General features: G+C 41.1%; 1 protein-coding gene across 1 annotated transcript; it reads left to right on the forward strand.

The window, feature by feature from the left end:
- Positions 1 to 980: 980 nt before the first annotated feature.
- On the forward strand, positions 981 to 14,620 carry cds2 (CDP-diacylglycerol synthase (phosphatidate cytidylyltransferase) 2). Its single transcript, XM_071536888.1, has 13 exons — positions 981 to 1,172; positions 6,019 to 6,161; positions 7,348 to 7,444; positions 7,756 to 7,853; positions 8,599 to 8,738; positions 10,066 to 10,124; positions 11,277 to 11,359; positions 11,680 to 11,767; positions 12,066 to 12,134; positions 12,888 to 13,040; positions 13,721 to 13,840; positions 13,968 to 14,071; positions 14,277 to 14,620. The coding sequence occupies exons 1-13, from the start codon at positions 1,107 to 1,109 to the stop codon at positions 14,410 to 14,412; spliced, it is 1,356 nt and encodes a 451-aa protein (XP_071392989.1). The 5' UTR covers positions 981 to 1,106; the 3' UTR covers positions 14,413 to 14,620.
- The last annotated feature ends 3,199 nt before the right edge of the window (positions 14,621 to 17,819 follow it).

The following is a 17,819-nucleotide window of genomic DNA, read 5'->3' on the forward strand; positions in this document are numbered from 1 at the left end:
TAAAGAAACCCAACAGAAAAAACAGCAATAGTGAGAAAGAAGAAAATGAAGGATGAAACACGCAAGTTACTTGGAAAAGGCCTTTTTGTAAAAGAGAGGTGACACTGATGTAGCCAGCCTAAGCTCCTCCGGCAGGGAACTGGTCATCTTTTGTCACTTAGCCTATAGGAACTGCCAGCAGAGCCTGCCTGAGAGTCTAGGGCTGCACTAGGGCTCATAAGGGGTTAAAAGGTCAGAGATGTAGCTTGGAGCAAGCCCTTGATTAAATTGAATTAAAATCTTGAAATCAATTCTAAAATTGACAGGCAACCAATGTAAGAATACCAAACTGGGAGTAATATGATCAGTTTATCTAAATCCTGATCAAAAGCCTTGCTGCAGCATTCTGCACAATGTGTTGTCGAACCATATAGCTTGTTGGATAAAGCAGGCAAATAAGGCGTTGCAGTAATCAAGAAGATATACATTCATGCATGATTCTCACTGTGTCACTGAGAGGCAGGATCATGGGCAGGATCCATCTAATTTTGTCAATTTTCCTTAATTGGAGAAAACATGGCTGAGCATTACTGAGACTGCTGAATTTGCCTTGAAATGGATTCAAAGCCAATAACCAGAATTTGAGTTTGGTCAGAGTTAAACTGCAGAAAGTTCTGAGACATTTAACCATGAACATCAGCTAAACAGCGATGTAAGACAGCCAACTTACTTTCACTGGGTCTTTACTTTCACTGCTGTTATTGGGATTTAGCGTTAGATATAGTGGAGGGTTGGGTATAGCAAATAGAAGACAATGGAAGTTATTTGTGGAAACACATTCAACTACAGATGTCTCCTTAGATATAGTCGTTATATTGACTTTATTACCTTGTATTACTCAGAACATTTTGCAACATGTTCGTCAATAAGTGCGTTATTTTGAAAGTTTTGACCGGACGTTTCACGGTTTATTCTGGCTAGCTTGACAGTGGTCGGACTGTTGAGTGAAAATTGTTGCTGTGGAATAGCTAAGAAGATTAGAGGAAGATCTGCGAGTATCAAAAACCACTGACTGTCTCGGAAACCACAGGACCTTCGCTGTTGTCGCTGGGCTAAGGGTTGCTAAGATGACAGAGCTAAGGCACCGTGGAGCCACAGACAACGACCTACAGCACCAGCAGTCAGATGACAAGGTAATGTTAGCCCGGATTCGTTCCTGCCATTTGGTTGCGAAGCTAACGCTAGCTAGCCAGCTAACAGCAGTAATACCAGTTAGCTAGCTAAAGCTATCTGTTAGCTCTGATACGTTCCGTTCTCGCTTGTGAAGAAAAAACGTCACGCCGAAGTCCATTGACAAATGTGGCAGCGTAATGTTACCTTGCTTGTGGGCAAAGGTGCACACCTCGTAGAATATGACGTGAGACCTTGTAGGATTCATTAGAAGCCGCTGGAAAAGTCGGCTTTCAAGTAATTCACCAGAACCCTCAACTTTTAGAGTTGGTTTACAGTGCTCCTAACTGTCACTCTCACTGTATTTTGGTGGAGGAATAACAGGCGAGGCAATTCTAAAAATTTAAATTTTATTGAAATAAATGTTGCTTGGTGTATCCGATGTAAGCCGACTTTAGTGGTTTCTAATGGTTTGTAAAAGGTCTTACATCTTATTCTAGCAGGTGTGTTAATTTCCCGCTAAGCAACGCATCATTAAACAGCCAGATGTTTTGAATGCATTTGGCATGACGTTCTGTCAATACAAGACAGAACGGAACGTAGCGTTAGCAAAACATCTAAGGGAGCGCTCCCTGTTGCCAACTCGAAGATATAAGTCGAGTTAATTGCACCAACAACGTTGTGGTATATGACTGGATACTTTTGGTAGAGTTAAAATGTTGAATGAACGCTTAAATGACATGAACTCACGTCGTCCCGGCCTATTTGCTGAAATGAAGCAGATTTAACATTAGCCTAGCTAGCTCATCTGTCTGTAACAACAACAACAACATCAACGCCTCAGGCATACTGCTATCTCGCGAGATTTTATGATGATGATTATGCTCGTGTTTGATTCAGATAGTATGGAATTGCCAATTAGAACATATTGTCTGTTTTTGTCACTGTGAATGTCAAAGTTGCATCCCAGTGAATAGTCAGAGCCCAGAAAGGGGCGTGGTGACTGTATGATTGATGTGGGGATCCAGGACGAGAGGACATGATTACAGAAAATTACAGAACAGCCAAAAGTAGATAGGAAAGAAGTCAAGGAACTAGCTACCTACCTACCTACTTACCTACCTACCTACCTAATGGTAATCAATTAACTATGTGCTATGATTTTTCTTAAATGCCTCTCCTTTGGCGGTGATGCATTTCTGAGTAAACCTGCTGAGAAGATTTTGTAGTAATACTTAAAATGTGTGCCGTTCACGTCATGCAATCAGTTAATTACTTATAGACTGTCATTAACATCATACTTCATAAACTTTGAAAGAGCTGTTCATTGTTGATATGATTTTGTGTATCTCATGTCAGAAGGTCATCCACTGACAGAAGTGAAGTAACACTGAGGACACTGAAGTGTTCATTTTTTCATTCATTCAGTTATTTTCCATACATGCTTATTCCTAATCAGGGTCATTCATTCTTATGAAAGTAACATTTTAAGTAACATGTTACTTTTCTTAGAACAAAATATTGCATCATCAAATTCTGTGTATTGGTAAACAAAATGTTTTTCACCGGTTATGAACAATAGGCCAGACGTATATCTAGAATTCAACACACCCTCCCTCTGACCACAGGTTGTTAATTCTGTAAATTTGCTTACTTCATTGCTTTATTATGTGGCGCCTTCTGTGGGCTATTTCAGATTAGGAAATATGAGGACATGTTATCCCCACACAGTGCATTGATGCTCCCGTACCAGTTTAAATGTTGCTGATTAGAGCACCAAGGGGGCATCAATCCACTGCGTGGGTATCTTTCTATTTTAATGCCTTGACTTTTGTGTCAGGGTTGGGTGAGGACTTTGGATGTATGTAGACTACCTCCAAGTCTAAGATAAGAAAATAGCCGCAGCACCTCTTCTGAGGACAAAGCTGCCTTCAGCTGCCTTGGTTGGTTGGCTCCACTCACATGAGCTCTGCTGTGTGGGTGTAACTTTTAGTTGTTTACTTGACTCACTATTATGAATCTTTTAGGCCAAGACCCAAAGTAAGGCTGTTTTAAGTTTTCAAATGAGTAAGATTTCAAATCTCAACATCTTAAAAACTGATTACAGTCTTTAAGTGTTGCGTGCTTTCCTAGTTGAAGACAGCAGATGCTGTGTATTTCCAGGCAATGTGGAGCAGTCACATTCCAAATGACCATCTGATGATGTGGTCTTGATGGCCTTTCAAAACATTTCAAAACAGTTGGACTAAAATGTTTGAGGTAGATGAAATCACTGGAAAACACAGCTGAGAACTGAACTGACCTTGATCATGAACACCTCATATTTTAATTTCACATTCAATAAGGACCCAAACCCCTGAGAGTTGTTTTTAAATGCAAAATACTTGGGTTGCATCAACTTTATGTCAACAAGCAAGTTCGTGCATCTGTGTGTCTTGGCTGTGAACTAGTGGGTCCAGAGGTTTTGGTCTTAAAGCTCTAAAATCCCATGAAAGATGACATACAGTAAGGACATAATTGTGATCATGCTTTCTTGGACGGCTGATCTAGTTTTTCTTAATTCATTTAGAGATAGCCTAAACAAAACAAAGACACTCAGTGTTGCTCCCGGTCTGACAGGAAGCATGAAAGGGGAGGAGTGGGGGAGTGTTTATGTGAAACAAGCGCCTATTTTTAACTCCAGCATCCCGAATGACGGGATATGGTCTCCATAGAAACCAACAGGCCTAGAGGTTTCATCAGTGTGATGGTCGCTGCTGCCTTTGGGAGAATGGGTCAATGTGTGTGCACGTGTGCTGGTGCACTCTGTGGGTGGCTTTGACATATATTTGGTGTTAGATATTACATTTTGTGATGGTGTTTTTGTGTAAGTAATAGGTTTTAAAATCAATGGAATTTTACAACTCTTGTGAGTGGGAAAGTAACTTAATATAGCAGTTTAACATATATTATTAATAACACAATTATAAGAATATTCAACATAATATTACAGTGCTTCCTGACACTCAACCATGCTCGAACATTTATAGGAGGGTGGGATTGTTCAAAAATCCAGGAAGGATTTCCTAAAACAAGGCGATAATGGCGGAAACGTGCCCAACCTGGAACGTGTGGCATGTCACCTGTTACCATTGTAAAGATAAATGTATGGTAAGTTGCATAGTTTAGTAGCAAAATAACATTGGAAAGCATAGTAAAGACAGTGATGAGACAAATAAATGCAGACAAGCTGTAGAAAAATACAAAAAAAGCAATGAATAGAAAGTATGTAATTAAAATAGAAAGTATCCAGCTGCAGCAGTGCCGTGCCTAATTGTTACAGCCTTAACGTAAGAGTGTGTGGGTGTCATGAAACACCCAGCCAACCGTCTGCTGTGTGAAAGTGAGGTGAGAGCAACGAGCCTAATTTGGTCAACACCAGCAGAGAGGTCAGGAGGGGGGGGGGGGTTGCAGAGAGAGACGGAGCCGGAGAAACCTGGCTGTCTTCTTCAGACGGGCTGTAATGTGCTGCTGCCACGGCCTGAAGACACCCTTCTGTGACCGTTACCATGGAGAGGCAGAGATCGGCGCTGCTTTAGACAGGCCTCTTTCAGGGAACAGATGGAACCGGGAAAGCAACAATATTGATGGAGATGATTTGGCGCTGCGTTCAGCCTCCCACACACAATCGTGCACTGGAAATCCTGCAGGAGAGGAAATACAAATGCAGACTAAAGTTAGACTGATATATCGGTTTGCTGATATTGGATTGCTTATTAAAAATCAGATTAGTGAGTCAGTGTCGTCCACCTCTGATATAATGAATATGATGCAGTTTGTTTGATTACATATTTATTGTGTAATTGATCAGCACTACACTGGTTGTCTATGGGAAGCCCTTAACCTGAATTGATTCTTGTAATGAAACACTGTGTTCAGATTCCACACATGTATGAATATGTCTTTATTATTATTTTAATTATTATCTTGGGTTTCAGTGGAGAGTTTTAGTGTCCCAAATGCTGTTTCAGAAGCTTTTTCCACCCTGCCAAGAATAAAATTCTGGGGAAAACACTGAATACTTGTATTTTTTATTTTATTTGCATGGAAATATATTGAATATAGACACAAAGTATAGGCTTTTGGCAGCTTCAGTTGAAAAATATGAGTATCGACCTTGCTAAACCAAATTTGTTGCATCTTAATATAGAAGATGTCAATTTAAACTTTGCCTAAGATGTGTAGCGTGTATGTGCTGTAAGTAGCAGAGACTATTAAAAAAGAGCCATCTAGGCTAGATAGTATGGATCATGTGGTTTAGCTTTGAGCCATTCCTGTGACAGTCTTCATGAAAATAGTATTTACTTCTAGTTTGAGTGTACAATGTTTACAGTGTCTTATTTGCTAGAGGATATGTGGTACACTCCCACCAGTAATGGAGACAGTGTTTCATTTACATAAATTTCTCTGTGGTGGCTTTGCACTACTATAAAAATGTAAATACGTACATTTCAAATTCATCATTATTACACAATTCACCAATTACAGCACAATTGTCCATATACTGTAATATAAATATCCAAATAATAGCCATTCTTAAACTGCAACACCTATTGAAACTGATTCTGGAATGGAATCAGGAGCAAACACACACGCACACCACACACACATCTACAAAAACTGTACAGGAAACACTGAATGGCGATGAATGTCTCCACGGCCGAGTCATCTCACGTTTCTAAATATGTTTTTTAATGGAGAGATTGTAGAGCCTCTTGCATGTGGGTTTCTGTGTTATCTCTGGTCCTCTTGCTAGACCACAATATCTTTACTAAATATCAGTGTCTTATTTCCTGTTTGTCTTCCTGTCTTTGCCTGTCGTTCTATCAGGGTTCAGAGAATGAACTGAAGGCGGAGAAGGACGGGGCGTCAGACAGTGAGACCAAGGTGGAGTCAGGGGTCCCGGAGGTGCCGGCCTCCACTGATGACACCCCCGAGGTTCTGAACAAGGCCCTGTCAGGACTCTCCTCACGGTAGGCTCCTCACTGTTTCAGGGGAAAGCATATTTCAGAAGGAAGGGATTTGTCCGCAGAAATGATTGTCCCCTATTTACAATTTCTGTAACAATATGAATGTGAAGAATGCCAATCATTGAACAAATGCAATGATTGGCCATTTCCCACCTTCCATTGACATATATGTTAACCTGTGCATTCAGCTGTGTGGAGGCTCATTCTGTTCTTGAAAGACACCCATTTTCCCAGAAATTGGACAAACAGTTGATGGTCCAAGTCACAGAGATTGCAGACTGGTTGTAAATTCACCCTGCAAAGAGAAAAGTGCAAAATGTTGTTTTTTCTTTAGATGAAGGACTATAAATCAAGTGTTACACTCTCAACAAAAAGGGGTGCTATATATTACCAGAAAATGGTTCTTTAGGCTTGTACCATAACAGAACCCTTTATGGTGCTGTAAAGAACCCTTTGAGAATGCATGAAATGTCCCAAATGAGCAGCATTAAAGGAACTTTTTAACCACCCTGGGCTCTTTATTTGATTTGTTTTTTAAATGTTCACAAATCACAGGGTTCCTGATTTATTACGGTTTCCTATAGAACCACTAACCTAACAAAGGAACCCTTGTTTTTCCTGGATGTACACGAGGCTTCACAGTGAGGCATGATTCATACAGAAAGAATTCCTTTACACACATAGTTTGTCTTTGTGCAGCAGACTATATGAAGCACTAAACTGTAGGACCTGTATTCCTGCCAGAATAATTATTGCTCTAATCTCATGTTGTGCCTGTGTGAACTTCACTATTTTCAAAGACGCAACAAATGGAAAGCAAAGTAACAAATGACAACAACTCAGTGTACAGATAATGAATAATGAAAGTCACCAGACTTACTGTTTTTTTGTGATAGTCTATTGATCCACTCAGGGTGATGGGGGGTCGAGCCTGGGACCTTTGAGTCTCTGTAACCACTACATCACCCTGTTGCCCATGCCCATCCTCTCACACAGGACAATTGGTTCATTTGGGTCAACTTTTTGCTTTCATACTGATCCTTTTTTTCCGAGGGTGTATTGAACATCTCAATTTAGTGATCCAAACAGTTGATAATGTTTGTTGACTTCTGTGTTGTTTTCACCTTCCAACAGACATTGAACAGGTGTGTGTGTGTGTGTGTGTGTGTGTGTGTGTGTTTCCCCTCAGATGGAAGAACTGGTGGGTACGAGGGATCCTCACCCTAGCTATGATCTCCTTCTTCTTCTTCATCATCTACCTGGGCCCCATGGTGCTCATGATGATTGTGAGTACAGACGACACTTACGTACAAGAGCCACTGGTGTTCCTAAATTGAAAAGCTAAAGGGAAAATCCACCGTAAAACACACCTAAAGCAACTACTTTTATGGATTAATTACCCCAGCTCACTAACACATACAGGATTGCTGCTCTTGTCATCTGGGAATCCACTCGCAACAGGCCTGTGATTCATTTTGTGTCACTAGGACACTAGGACAGAGTTAGATTCACAATACACACACAGTTTTAATGCCCCAGATGATTTGTCCTCACTGGCTGGTGTGTGTGATGATGCGGTGTGTGTTTCCCTTTACAGGTACTCTGTGTCCAGATCAAGTGCTTCCAAGAGATCATCACTATCGGCTACAGCGTGTACCACTCCTACCACCTGCCCTGGTTTAGAACGTTGAGCTGGTGAGGACACACACACACACACACACACACAGTATGACATTTTATAGAGGTGTCATGATAGTAGTTAATATCCTTGTTCACTTCTTTCTTATTGTGTTGTCTTATGTTTTATTTTATTGCAGACTTCCTGAGGTTTGTTCGGTGACCTGAATTCACTTTCCCTGTCTAGATCTAGGTTATTAAGCCAATCAGATAATAATAGCAATAATATTGTGAATCATCAGTTCTGTTATTAAATAGTATACTGTATTTGATTTTAGCACTAGTGGCGTACAGATGTCTAGTGTGATAGCTCAGTAATCTCTTGACATTCACTACGCTGTGAGTCTGAAAAACCTGAAAAACAAGAACTATATGCCATGTTCAGTTAGTAATTTGTAATGGCAAAACTTGTGACTTTATAACATTTATTTATCCAGGGAAGGTTTGCGGAGCATGCATGTTCTTTTCCAGCAACGCCCTGCTCCACATTCATACCATTGCATACATTCCCACCTGGGGGCTACAAACACAGTCTTCTACTGTTTGTCAGTGAGCACAATTGATTCACGTTTAAATTTCTCACTAGCTTTTCCACTGACAAACCCTGATGTAATTTATTTATAACAAATAGGGCCAAGTCTTCCCACCAACACCTCTCCTGGTTTTTCTGCAGGCATATTGAATGTCAGAGTCTAACTTTGTAGCTACTTCTGGAACTGTGAGATCTGTATGTTTGCTCCAACAACCCCCCCACCCCCCACAGGTACTTCCTGCTGTGTGTGAACTACTTCTTCTACGGTGAGACGGTGACAGATTACTTCTTCACTTTGGTGCAAAGGGAGGAGCCGCTTCGCATCCTTAGCAAATACCACCGCTTCATCTCCTTTGCCCTCTACCTCACAGGTACAAGCACTGAGACTGAGTTTGAAAAATAAGCCCCAAAAAGTTAAATAAGGAAATGATGCAGAAAAAGGGCACTAGAATGGAGTAATTTACTGTAATGCGTGCCTAGATTTCCCACAGTTATTATTTTGTAAATGTGTCACATAATCATGTGCAAATGGGCCATGGAAGACAAATATTTATTCATTCAGTTCATTCAATGTTAATTTATCTTATGTTGGTTATATTGGAACAGCATTTTGAAGCTATGCTACATCAGCACATTTGGCTGCACAAGAGGTTTGACAGCCAAGAAACACATGTGGGGTACCACTCTACCAACTCTAATACTGTTACCTAAAACTGCCAAACCAGAGGCTTTATAAGGACTACTTTCTTAATGCCGTGGTTTTTTGTATGACTTGGTCTTCTTTCTACCAGAAGGTCCCAGGTTTAATTTCCATAATGGTTGAGGTTGTGTCCATTAACCGCCATGTATGTTGTTCAAGTGTCCATTAGCAAGATTTGCTTCTGATTTGCTCTGGATAAGAGTGTCAGCTAAATACCTAAATTATCAGGTCACTTACCCACAAAGTTGTTTGGTAATTCATGTATATGGGATTAAGTTAGTTATTTCAAAGCTAGTTATTTCAGTCATCATACTTTTTAAGTCCCGTTATCTGTGCTGCACTTTGCTAGTTACTCACTGGTGCAGGATGATAGTTGATGCCAAACAGGATGTGGTGAGGAAGGAAGCACGCCAACGATTACTGCCTCTTGCTTCCTAGCTTCAAGGTGAAACTGAATGGCCCATCTATCTCACATGCAACCTAAATGCAGGCGGGAGTACTCACTAAAGTGGAAGCTTTTAAGCTAATGGTTCCCGCCCTTCAAGTGCCAGAAAATGAGGTGTAAAAGCTCAAACCTGCAGTCTTTCATCAAGACAAAGTTTTCAGAACGCACTGTGCCTTAGATGTCAAGTGGCAAAAGAGTAGATGGCAATGTAAAAGTTTTAAAGTGAGCAGCATTTTAGCTCATCAGATTATAGTCCCATCGGCACCGCCTGATTTGATTTCTTTTATCTGATAAAAGCAATTTACTGTCTGAGAGATTCTCTGCTTCGTAAGATCACCTCAGTCTCACATATGAAAAGAACAGCATATGCAATCCTGACCTACTCGCTGCACATTAACGCTGGGCTATTTTTGATATAGGTCATTCTAAATTTAGTGAGAGTTTGACCAAAGATGACCTGGATTATGACTTAATTAATCTCCTTCTTTTTACAGGCAATACAGTTCGGATTACTTGCCAAACATCACATACATTACTTGTCTCTGTGTTGCAGGTTTCTGCATGTTTGTGCTGAGCTTGGTGAAGAAGCACTACCGCCTTCAGTTCTACATGGTGAGTGGTTCCCGCTCTCCTCCTGGCCTCTAGCCTGTAGGATGCTGGATTATTGATGAGGCTTACTAACATGCAGGCCTCCAAGTGAATGGAGAACTGGGCCAGAGATTGCTCTAATACCATAGGGAGGTATAGCACTGTAGAGCCAAACTACGCTGATCCCAGCTGTACTATGTTGGTTGTGTTAACTAGAAAACCTGGTGTCAGGAATGATACTGTAAATGGAGAACTGGGCCGGAGATTGCTCTAATACCATAAGGGGGAGTAATGCTACAGAGCCAAACTAACTGATTCAAAGTGTCCTGACTTGGTTTGGTTAAACAGAAAGTTCAGTGTCAGGAATGGCATTATAAACAACAAGTGACATGAAATTATCTGGCCCATAGTAATACATTTTAAGGTTTACACTGAAGGGTAAACAGGCTATAATTCAACTCCTGCTGAGTCAACCTCTGAGCTCTGGCTTTAGGAAACGGTACAGAGACATTATCGTTGGGTAACGCATACAGCAGCCAACTGTCTATGTGCCGCACCTCGCAACAGCACATCCACGCTATAGATAGGGAACTTGACATGCATAACATAATGTTTACATACTAGTAAAATGTCAACAAAGAGACACAACCATTTAAAAATGTGTTTATCTTCATTCACATAGTAAAAGGCAACTCTTGCCCTTCCATCAGCAAGGTTCCTATTTTCTCTTTATTTACCCAGGGAGGGTTTGCAGAGCACATGCGGTTTTCTAGCTACATATTCACACAGTTACACACATTCCTACCTGGCTTTTGAGCACATCCACAGTCTTCTACTGTTGTACAACTACAGTTGTCAAGGTGGGGGAGAGACTTACTCATTCACTAACCCCACCCAGATTTTCCAAGCAGGTTGTGGGATTTGAACCGGTGACCTGGTCACTAGCCCACTCTTTAACGTTTTGGTTACTGCTGCCCCTAAATTATTAAATGTTAATTTCATGTTATTTCATGTTAACCATTAAACCATTCACCCACACAGTCTAGTTACTTAGTTACTTAGTTGGAGTCAATTCACCACAGAAAGTGACCTGAACCCAACCCTACTGTAAACAGCACCTGGTTAATCCTGCTGTACTATGTTTGTCTCATAGATCTTTGTGTGTTTTCTCCCCAGTTTGGCTGGACTCATGTGACTCTGCTGATCGTGGTGACCCAGTCTCACCTCATCATCCACAACCTGTTCGAGGGGATGATCTGGTAAGGAACCTGTCACTTTATATGCTTTCCACTGCTTGACTTAGCCGCCATGAAAATGTCATCTTCTCTCTGCTAATGTCTTCTCTAAAAATATAATCGAATTACGTTGATGCTGGTTATCAGTCCAAGGTTTATGTGTGGGAGTCTTCACTCAGGTCTACAGCATGTAACAGACCATTAGCTAATGAAATTACGTTTTCCATTTGGCTCACAAAGCATGTGAGACTGATGATATGCACATTATGGTATTAAATGGATTCTTGTTAGAGTGTGTCTTGGTCTCATATGCTGCTGATAAAAACTCTTATTTTTATGAATAGGTTCATTGTGCCGATTTCCTGTGTGATCTGCAATGACATCATGGCCTACATGTTTGGCTTCTTCTTTGGCCGCACCCCGCTCATCAAGGTTGGTTGTGTTGTCACTCTCAGGAGCTGCACAAGCCTGAAAGGGAAGGATTAGCCTATCCTGTTAATCACCAATAAAGCCCAATCACAGAGCATTCAAAAAGTTTTCAATCCAAAGTTTTTGGTAAATGTCCTAAGAGGAATTGTGGTTATTGATCGGTAAGACAGGCTTCTTATAATCCTGAACCTCCCGTTTAAGAGCTTTGATTGTGTCCTTTTCTGAATTTATGGACACTGATAAGATGTTGTATGATACACAGTGATATATTAACCTTATATCCACACTCTGTCCTCTGCAGCTGTCACCTAAGAAGACATGGGAGGGCTTCATCGGGGGATTCTTCTCCACCGTTGTGTTTGGGATCCTGGTAAGATATGAAGTAACTTTCACCGTGCATCTTACAGAGATATGATTCTCAGATGGAACCAAGGACAGGGTGTCTGGTATCAAGGATGTGAGATTCAGGGTTGGAGGTCTCTTCACTTAAATTAGTTTATATCAACCAATTCCCAATGGATTTTCATTTAATTTCAAAAACATATCTAGAAAGAAATCATTTAGAAAGAATACTCTGTAAATAGCACAGGGATGTCATGTTGTCCCCTAGGCTTTCGGGTGTTCGGGACACACAAGAAACCAGTCACTGGGAGTTCATTCATTTTCTATGTTCAGAAAAACGCTCGCTGATACAGTATTAGGCACAGCCGCCTCATTTCCTCACTTGTCAGCACAGCAAACTTGGCTACAGCTGAACTTTTGGTGCTATAGCTAACAATCAGCTCGTTCAAACTGTCCATCAGACAGTGAGCAAGCTTGTTTACGGGTTACCAATCATGTGATGATGTACCAGCGGGCTGGTACATCATCACATTTTAAAACCAACTCTCCTGTCCCACAACCAAAACAAAAACCCACAATCTGAGAAGTAAGACAGACTTGTTTTGCCTGCCGCTGGGTATTGATGCATTTGATTATGACAGGACTCTCTGTCCTTGCCAGTGTCCTCCCATCATGGGCCTGGGAAGGTACTGGGTCCCCTAAATTAGTTTGGCCAGTAGGACGGTGATGTGGTTGTTAGTGGTGTGAATGCTGAGTAACTCTTAACTCTGCTTCTTCCCAGCTGTCCTATGTGATGTCAGGCTACCGCTACTTTGTGTGTCCGGTGGAGTTCAACAATGACTCCAACAGTTTCCAGGTGGACTGCGAGCCTCCGGAGCTGTTCCAGCTGCAGGACTATGCCCTGCCCAGCGTCCTGGAGTCCCTCACGGGATGGGTAAGGCTCACCTGTAGCTCCTGTTGCTCTGTCTCTCTCTCTGATATATTTGGCTTTATCTCTTTGGATCGGGGCTGAATGAATTGAATATCTATATTGCAAAGTAGGGTTTGACAGACGTTGGCTCTTGAAGGCCAATACTGAAATTTTTGGATTGAAGCTGCCAACATTTTGTGCTGGTATTCAATATATTTTAAATTTGTTATTTGTACCAAAAAATGTTTTAAAAAAATTGAAAGTAAGTAAGTTTCCCCCAGAATTATTATATAAATCCTATTACAACTGCAATCTGATCTGATAGTGAAACAATATTTACAATCCCTACTAAAGTGTGGAAAGACAGGAAATGTATGGAAAGTAAATTTGATCAGTCAGTTGTGGTACACATGACTACACATTTTATGTAGTTATTGTTGCTGACTCACTGCCATTTCACAAATTGGGATATTTGTTGTTGTGAAGAATAATCTTGAGCTATGTCGTGATATCAGCTTGGAACTCTCAACAGAATTATTAAAATCAGAGCTAGAAAAAGTATGGAATTTCGAAAATGTTGTTGAAAATGTTTCGGAAAAATGTTGAGGAACCCACTTTCGATGTTCAGCTGGTCGAGTGTTGTCAGGTCTGTGTTCAGTGTGAACGTTTTGTATTAACCCCGCCTTCCTTGTCTCCCTCTCCAGACCACAGTGCGTCTCTATCCATTCCAGATCCACAGCATCGCTCTGTCCGCCTTTGCCTCCATCATGGGACCGTTTGGAGGCTTCTTTGCCAGTGGATTCAAGAGGGCCTTCAAGATCAAGGTAGGGTGAAGAACAGAACGTATATAGCATATATTGTGTTGGATTATATAAATTTTTGGATATGGTGCACCAACTCACCGAGGCACATTCCTACCACATGTACTGTAAATGTCCTTTGCCCTTTCAGGACTTTGCCAACACCATCCCTGGTCATGGTGGCATTATGGATCGATTCGACTGCCAGTACCTCATGGCCACCTTTGTTAATGTCTACATCGCCAGCTTCATCAGGTAAACACACAACCTCTCAATGTTAGCAGGGAACTTCAAACTATAAAAAAACTCCAAATCTGCTCTTGTCTCTCAAAAATATATGTTAATTATTTTAATTCTTGGCAGGAGAATGCATTGTAAGTTTACTCGCCCTTGGCAGGTGAGCCAAACGGCTAATTTCAGTCACCGAATGTGTGTTTTAACGTCTGCGTTTGTCTCCCAGGGGCCCGAACCCCAGCAAGGTGATCCAGCAGCTCCTGGCCCTTCGCCCGGATCAGCAGCTCCACATCTTCAACTCCCTGAAGGCTCACCTGACAGAGAGGGGCCTGCTGCCAGCGCTGGAGGAGGCCGCCGCCTAGAGCCCGCCCGCGCCTGACGCCCGCTCGCCCCGCCGGGGGAGGCGGAGAGGAGGGCGGCGCCCGAGGGCTCCGACCGGCCCCCCGGAGCTCCGGGAGACTTGCAGTGCGCGTGTGAGCGAGAACACATCCAAGAGAAAAAAAGAAAACCAACAACAAAAAAAACTAAAGCCTTGGTTCATTCCATTTCCGTGTGTGTGTGTGTGTGTGTGTGTGTGTGTGTGTGTGTGAGAGTTGTGTCCGTACGTATGGGTGTTACGTTTCTTACATCAGTGTTTTCAGGTTGAGTTAGGGAATTACTGTATTGTTACACATTTTCCACGATAGTCAGCTTCTATCTATTCACACTGTTGAACATAATGTTGGTCAGCTGTACATTTCTACCTGTATACAGGATATCCTCTATATACTTATTAATGTGTGTGAATATTTTATGGTACATATTCTATTTTTTATTTTTGTTTTAATGCACTGCTCTCACTCACATCAGTCACACTGTATTGTCATCCCTGCAAGCCCCGTTTTCAGTTTTAATTTTCTTTGTTGTGATTGTTTCTATTTATACATAGGCGATTATGTTTTTACATTTGGTAACTTCTATTGTATCCTAATGTTGTGTTCGTCTGTGTGAATTTTTTTCAGGAGAAATTCACCATCGGCATTTATGTGCGCCTGTGTATGTGTGTGTGTTTCTTAGAGTTTATGTTGCTGCCATTCATCGTTTCAAAGCCTTTCATACCCAGCCAAATCACCCATCTGATATTAACAGGGGGCGGAGCCATTGTAGGATATGGACGGCTAAATTTGTAGCAAAGCATCATTAGGGATTTGACGGGATTATTGAATCTGTCAGGAGAGACTTGCAGAATCTAGGTCAAGGGTAAACCAGTTCCTGAAAAACGTTATCCAGTTACTGGTCCTGTGCTGTAAGGAACAGTTTAGGGATGCTCCACGCAAAAGTGTGTCTTATCGTGAATCGATGGTTATCTCTCACCGAGTTGTAGTCATCAAGGCTAGGCCAATGGACTTGACACCAGCACCCCCCTTTTGCACAATCCAATCCATGTCTCAAGAGTGAGAAGTCCTACTTTTCCCCGTCTCTCCTCATCACCACTCAACGGGTTTCAACAGATGAAACCAGTAAGGGATCATAGTCTTTACTGGGATTCACCTGGTCACTCTCATGGAAAACACAGGGGGGTTCTGTTATTTTGTACACTCAGTGTAGCAGCTGTGGACCGCTTCAGAGGTTCAGGTTAGAAGCCGCAGCATAGAACACAATCTTATTGTACTATTTTGTTTTAAATGGCCCATTCTGTTACCTTACAAGGGTTGTATAGATGTGTTCGGTAATGTCAAGGTGATGGGATCATTGTATTATGTCCTATATGTGATGGTATGGGGCCATCTCTAACAGTACATGTTAGAGTAGTTTTCATGACGGTTTCTACACTGCCAAAATCTACTTCCAAGTCTGTTTAACCCTCGCCATAATCACAGCCTGGCAGCAGAAACTCTACCATTGGTCAAGATTCAACATGATGTGTTTGTGTGTGACTTTTGTTATAATGACAAGTTCTGGTCACATGCATCTGAAGTTAGAGTTGAACCTTACTAGTACAAGTGGTCCTGTTCACAGATTGTCTGACAATAGGACTTTGTGAAATTTTGTGCCGTTGGCAAATTAATATTTTGTTGCCTTTGTGAAATTAAGCAAGTTTGGTGGTAAAACATAAATGTTGAAACTTCTCCACGGTTGTGTTCATTTCTGATGGATTTCACTTAGAATCTGTAATTATGTCACCCTCTGTTGAAACACTGTCACCCCACTACCTGCTTGGTTTATGTTTGATTTATTGGAGCGAATACATTTTTTAACTCTAAAACTGACTCAGCTGTTGATACTGGGCTGACTTGACCATATGTGACAGCTAGGAGATTTTGAGGCTGTAAACAGGTTTGTAAAAGGTTTATGTTGGTAATGTTTAGGAACACTGAAGTAAAATAAGCCTGTATGCAAAAGGCTTAGATTCCTAAAATGTACAGTATGTGGTCAAATGAATTCTCCATTTGGGCTTTAATCAAAACCTACTAGTTCTCTATAGAGGAATTATGGTGCTATAGAGGGGTCTAGGCAATATAATATACAATACAGCATACACAGCGTTGGGAGGCATTTAATTAAAAGATGAGGCTATGTCAGATTCAGATCACCCCACCGTATTCACTTATTAACCAATCACATCAGTTTGAAATAACATCTCCCTGCCAATCATCCCTTAGTTCACATTCATCATTTTGCTAATGTCCAGTCAGAGAAGGGAATTGGTTATCATTCTCCTAGAATGATCCTTTGCATTGTCAGTGAAAAGCTAATGAACTGTGGAGGTGAAATAGTGAGGAGGGTTTACACGTAAATCAAGCAGGAATATGTTCTGTACTCAGTGAATGTAACAGGAGAAAACAGCAATATAAACATAGACGTACTGTAGTTAATGTAGCAGAGATATGGAAGTCGGTAATTAACAGTATGACGTCGCCATATGATCATTTTATGAATTTTTGTTCTGAATTCACTGTCATCTATGTGCAGTGACTGACTTAATCACGGTTACATTTACAGATTTAAGATGTGGTCAGAAATTTTCCTAGTTACTGGGCAATGAAATTCTGCTTCTTGGAAAACTCATTCATAAGCTCATTCATAAGACACATCATCTGTGATGGGTTAGTCAGTATTTCAAAAACGTCAGAGCCTATCCTCAAAACTAATTTGTAAGCAAAGGTGACTCATATCTTTTAATAATAACCCAGAATTTTCTTTTTTTTTCATGACAGCAATCATTTTGTAAGAGTGGAAACCTAATTTTCGAATGAAATGTGATTCATGCACGGCTTTACAGTGTTTTCTTCCTTATTTGAATGTCTACATGTCTGTAATATTCCAACAACACATAAGTTATCATCCTGCCATTCACTGAGTCTCTTTGGTTTGACTTTGTATGTGTTTGATATCCAACCAGTTTTACGCCTATCGTGGTTCTTCTTAAATTATTACTTTACACTTTATTTACTGTACATTAATCGAATATTTTCAAGAGTTATTATAATGTACATTTAATAAGATGTTCAGAAATATGTTGAGTGTTCTTTAGTATTTTTGGTTAGACTAATTTACAAGAATATTTAAAGTATTATCCATGCCATATAGGAAAGAGTGTTGAGATGGCAGAAAAAGCATTATCTCGCTAATTCTCTCTCTTCTTGCTGTGATCTTAGTGCAGTCGGGTGTCTTCTAGGCTCTTCCCTGGTTAGAAGCTGTTCTCTGTGTCAAGCTGTGTGCTCTCTGTCGCAGTGTGAGTCCGAGCAACGCGTCGTCTCCTCCGAGTAGACGAGAAAGTCCCCAGTCT

Source organism: Centroberyx affinis, unplaced genomic scaffold, assembly GCF_046629955.1.
Source record: "Centroberyx affinis isolate AG114_WGS23_722 - 3 ecotype Tasmania unplaced genomic scaffold, CSIRO-AGI_Caff_v1 ptg002955l_1, whole genome shotgun sequence".
Lineage (NCBI taxonomy): Eukaryota > Metazoa > Chordata > Actinopteri > Beryciformes > Berycidae > Centroberyx > Centroberyx affinis.

Coding starts and splice junctions, on each gene's coding strand:
- cds2 (XM_071536888.1), top strand. CDS start 1,107: ATGACAGAGCTAAGGCACCGTGGAGCCACAGACAACGACCTACAGCAC. Junction 13,041..13,720: donor TGGAGTCCCTCACGGGATGG/GTAAGGCTCACC, acceptor CTCCCTCTCCAG/ACCACAGTGCGTCTCTATCC. Junction 13,841..13,967: donor AGAGGGCCTTCAAGATCAAG/GTAGGGTGAAGA, acceptor TTGCCCTTTCAG/GACTTTGCCAACACCATCCC.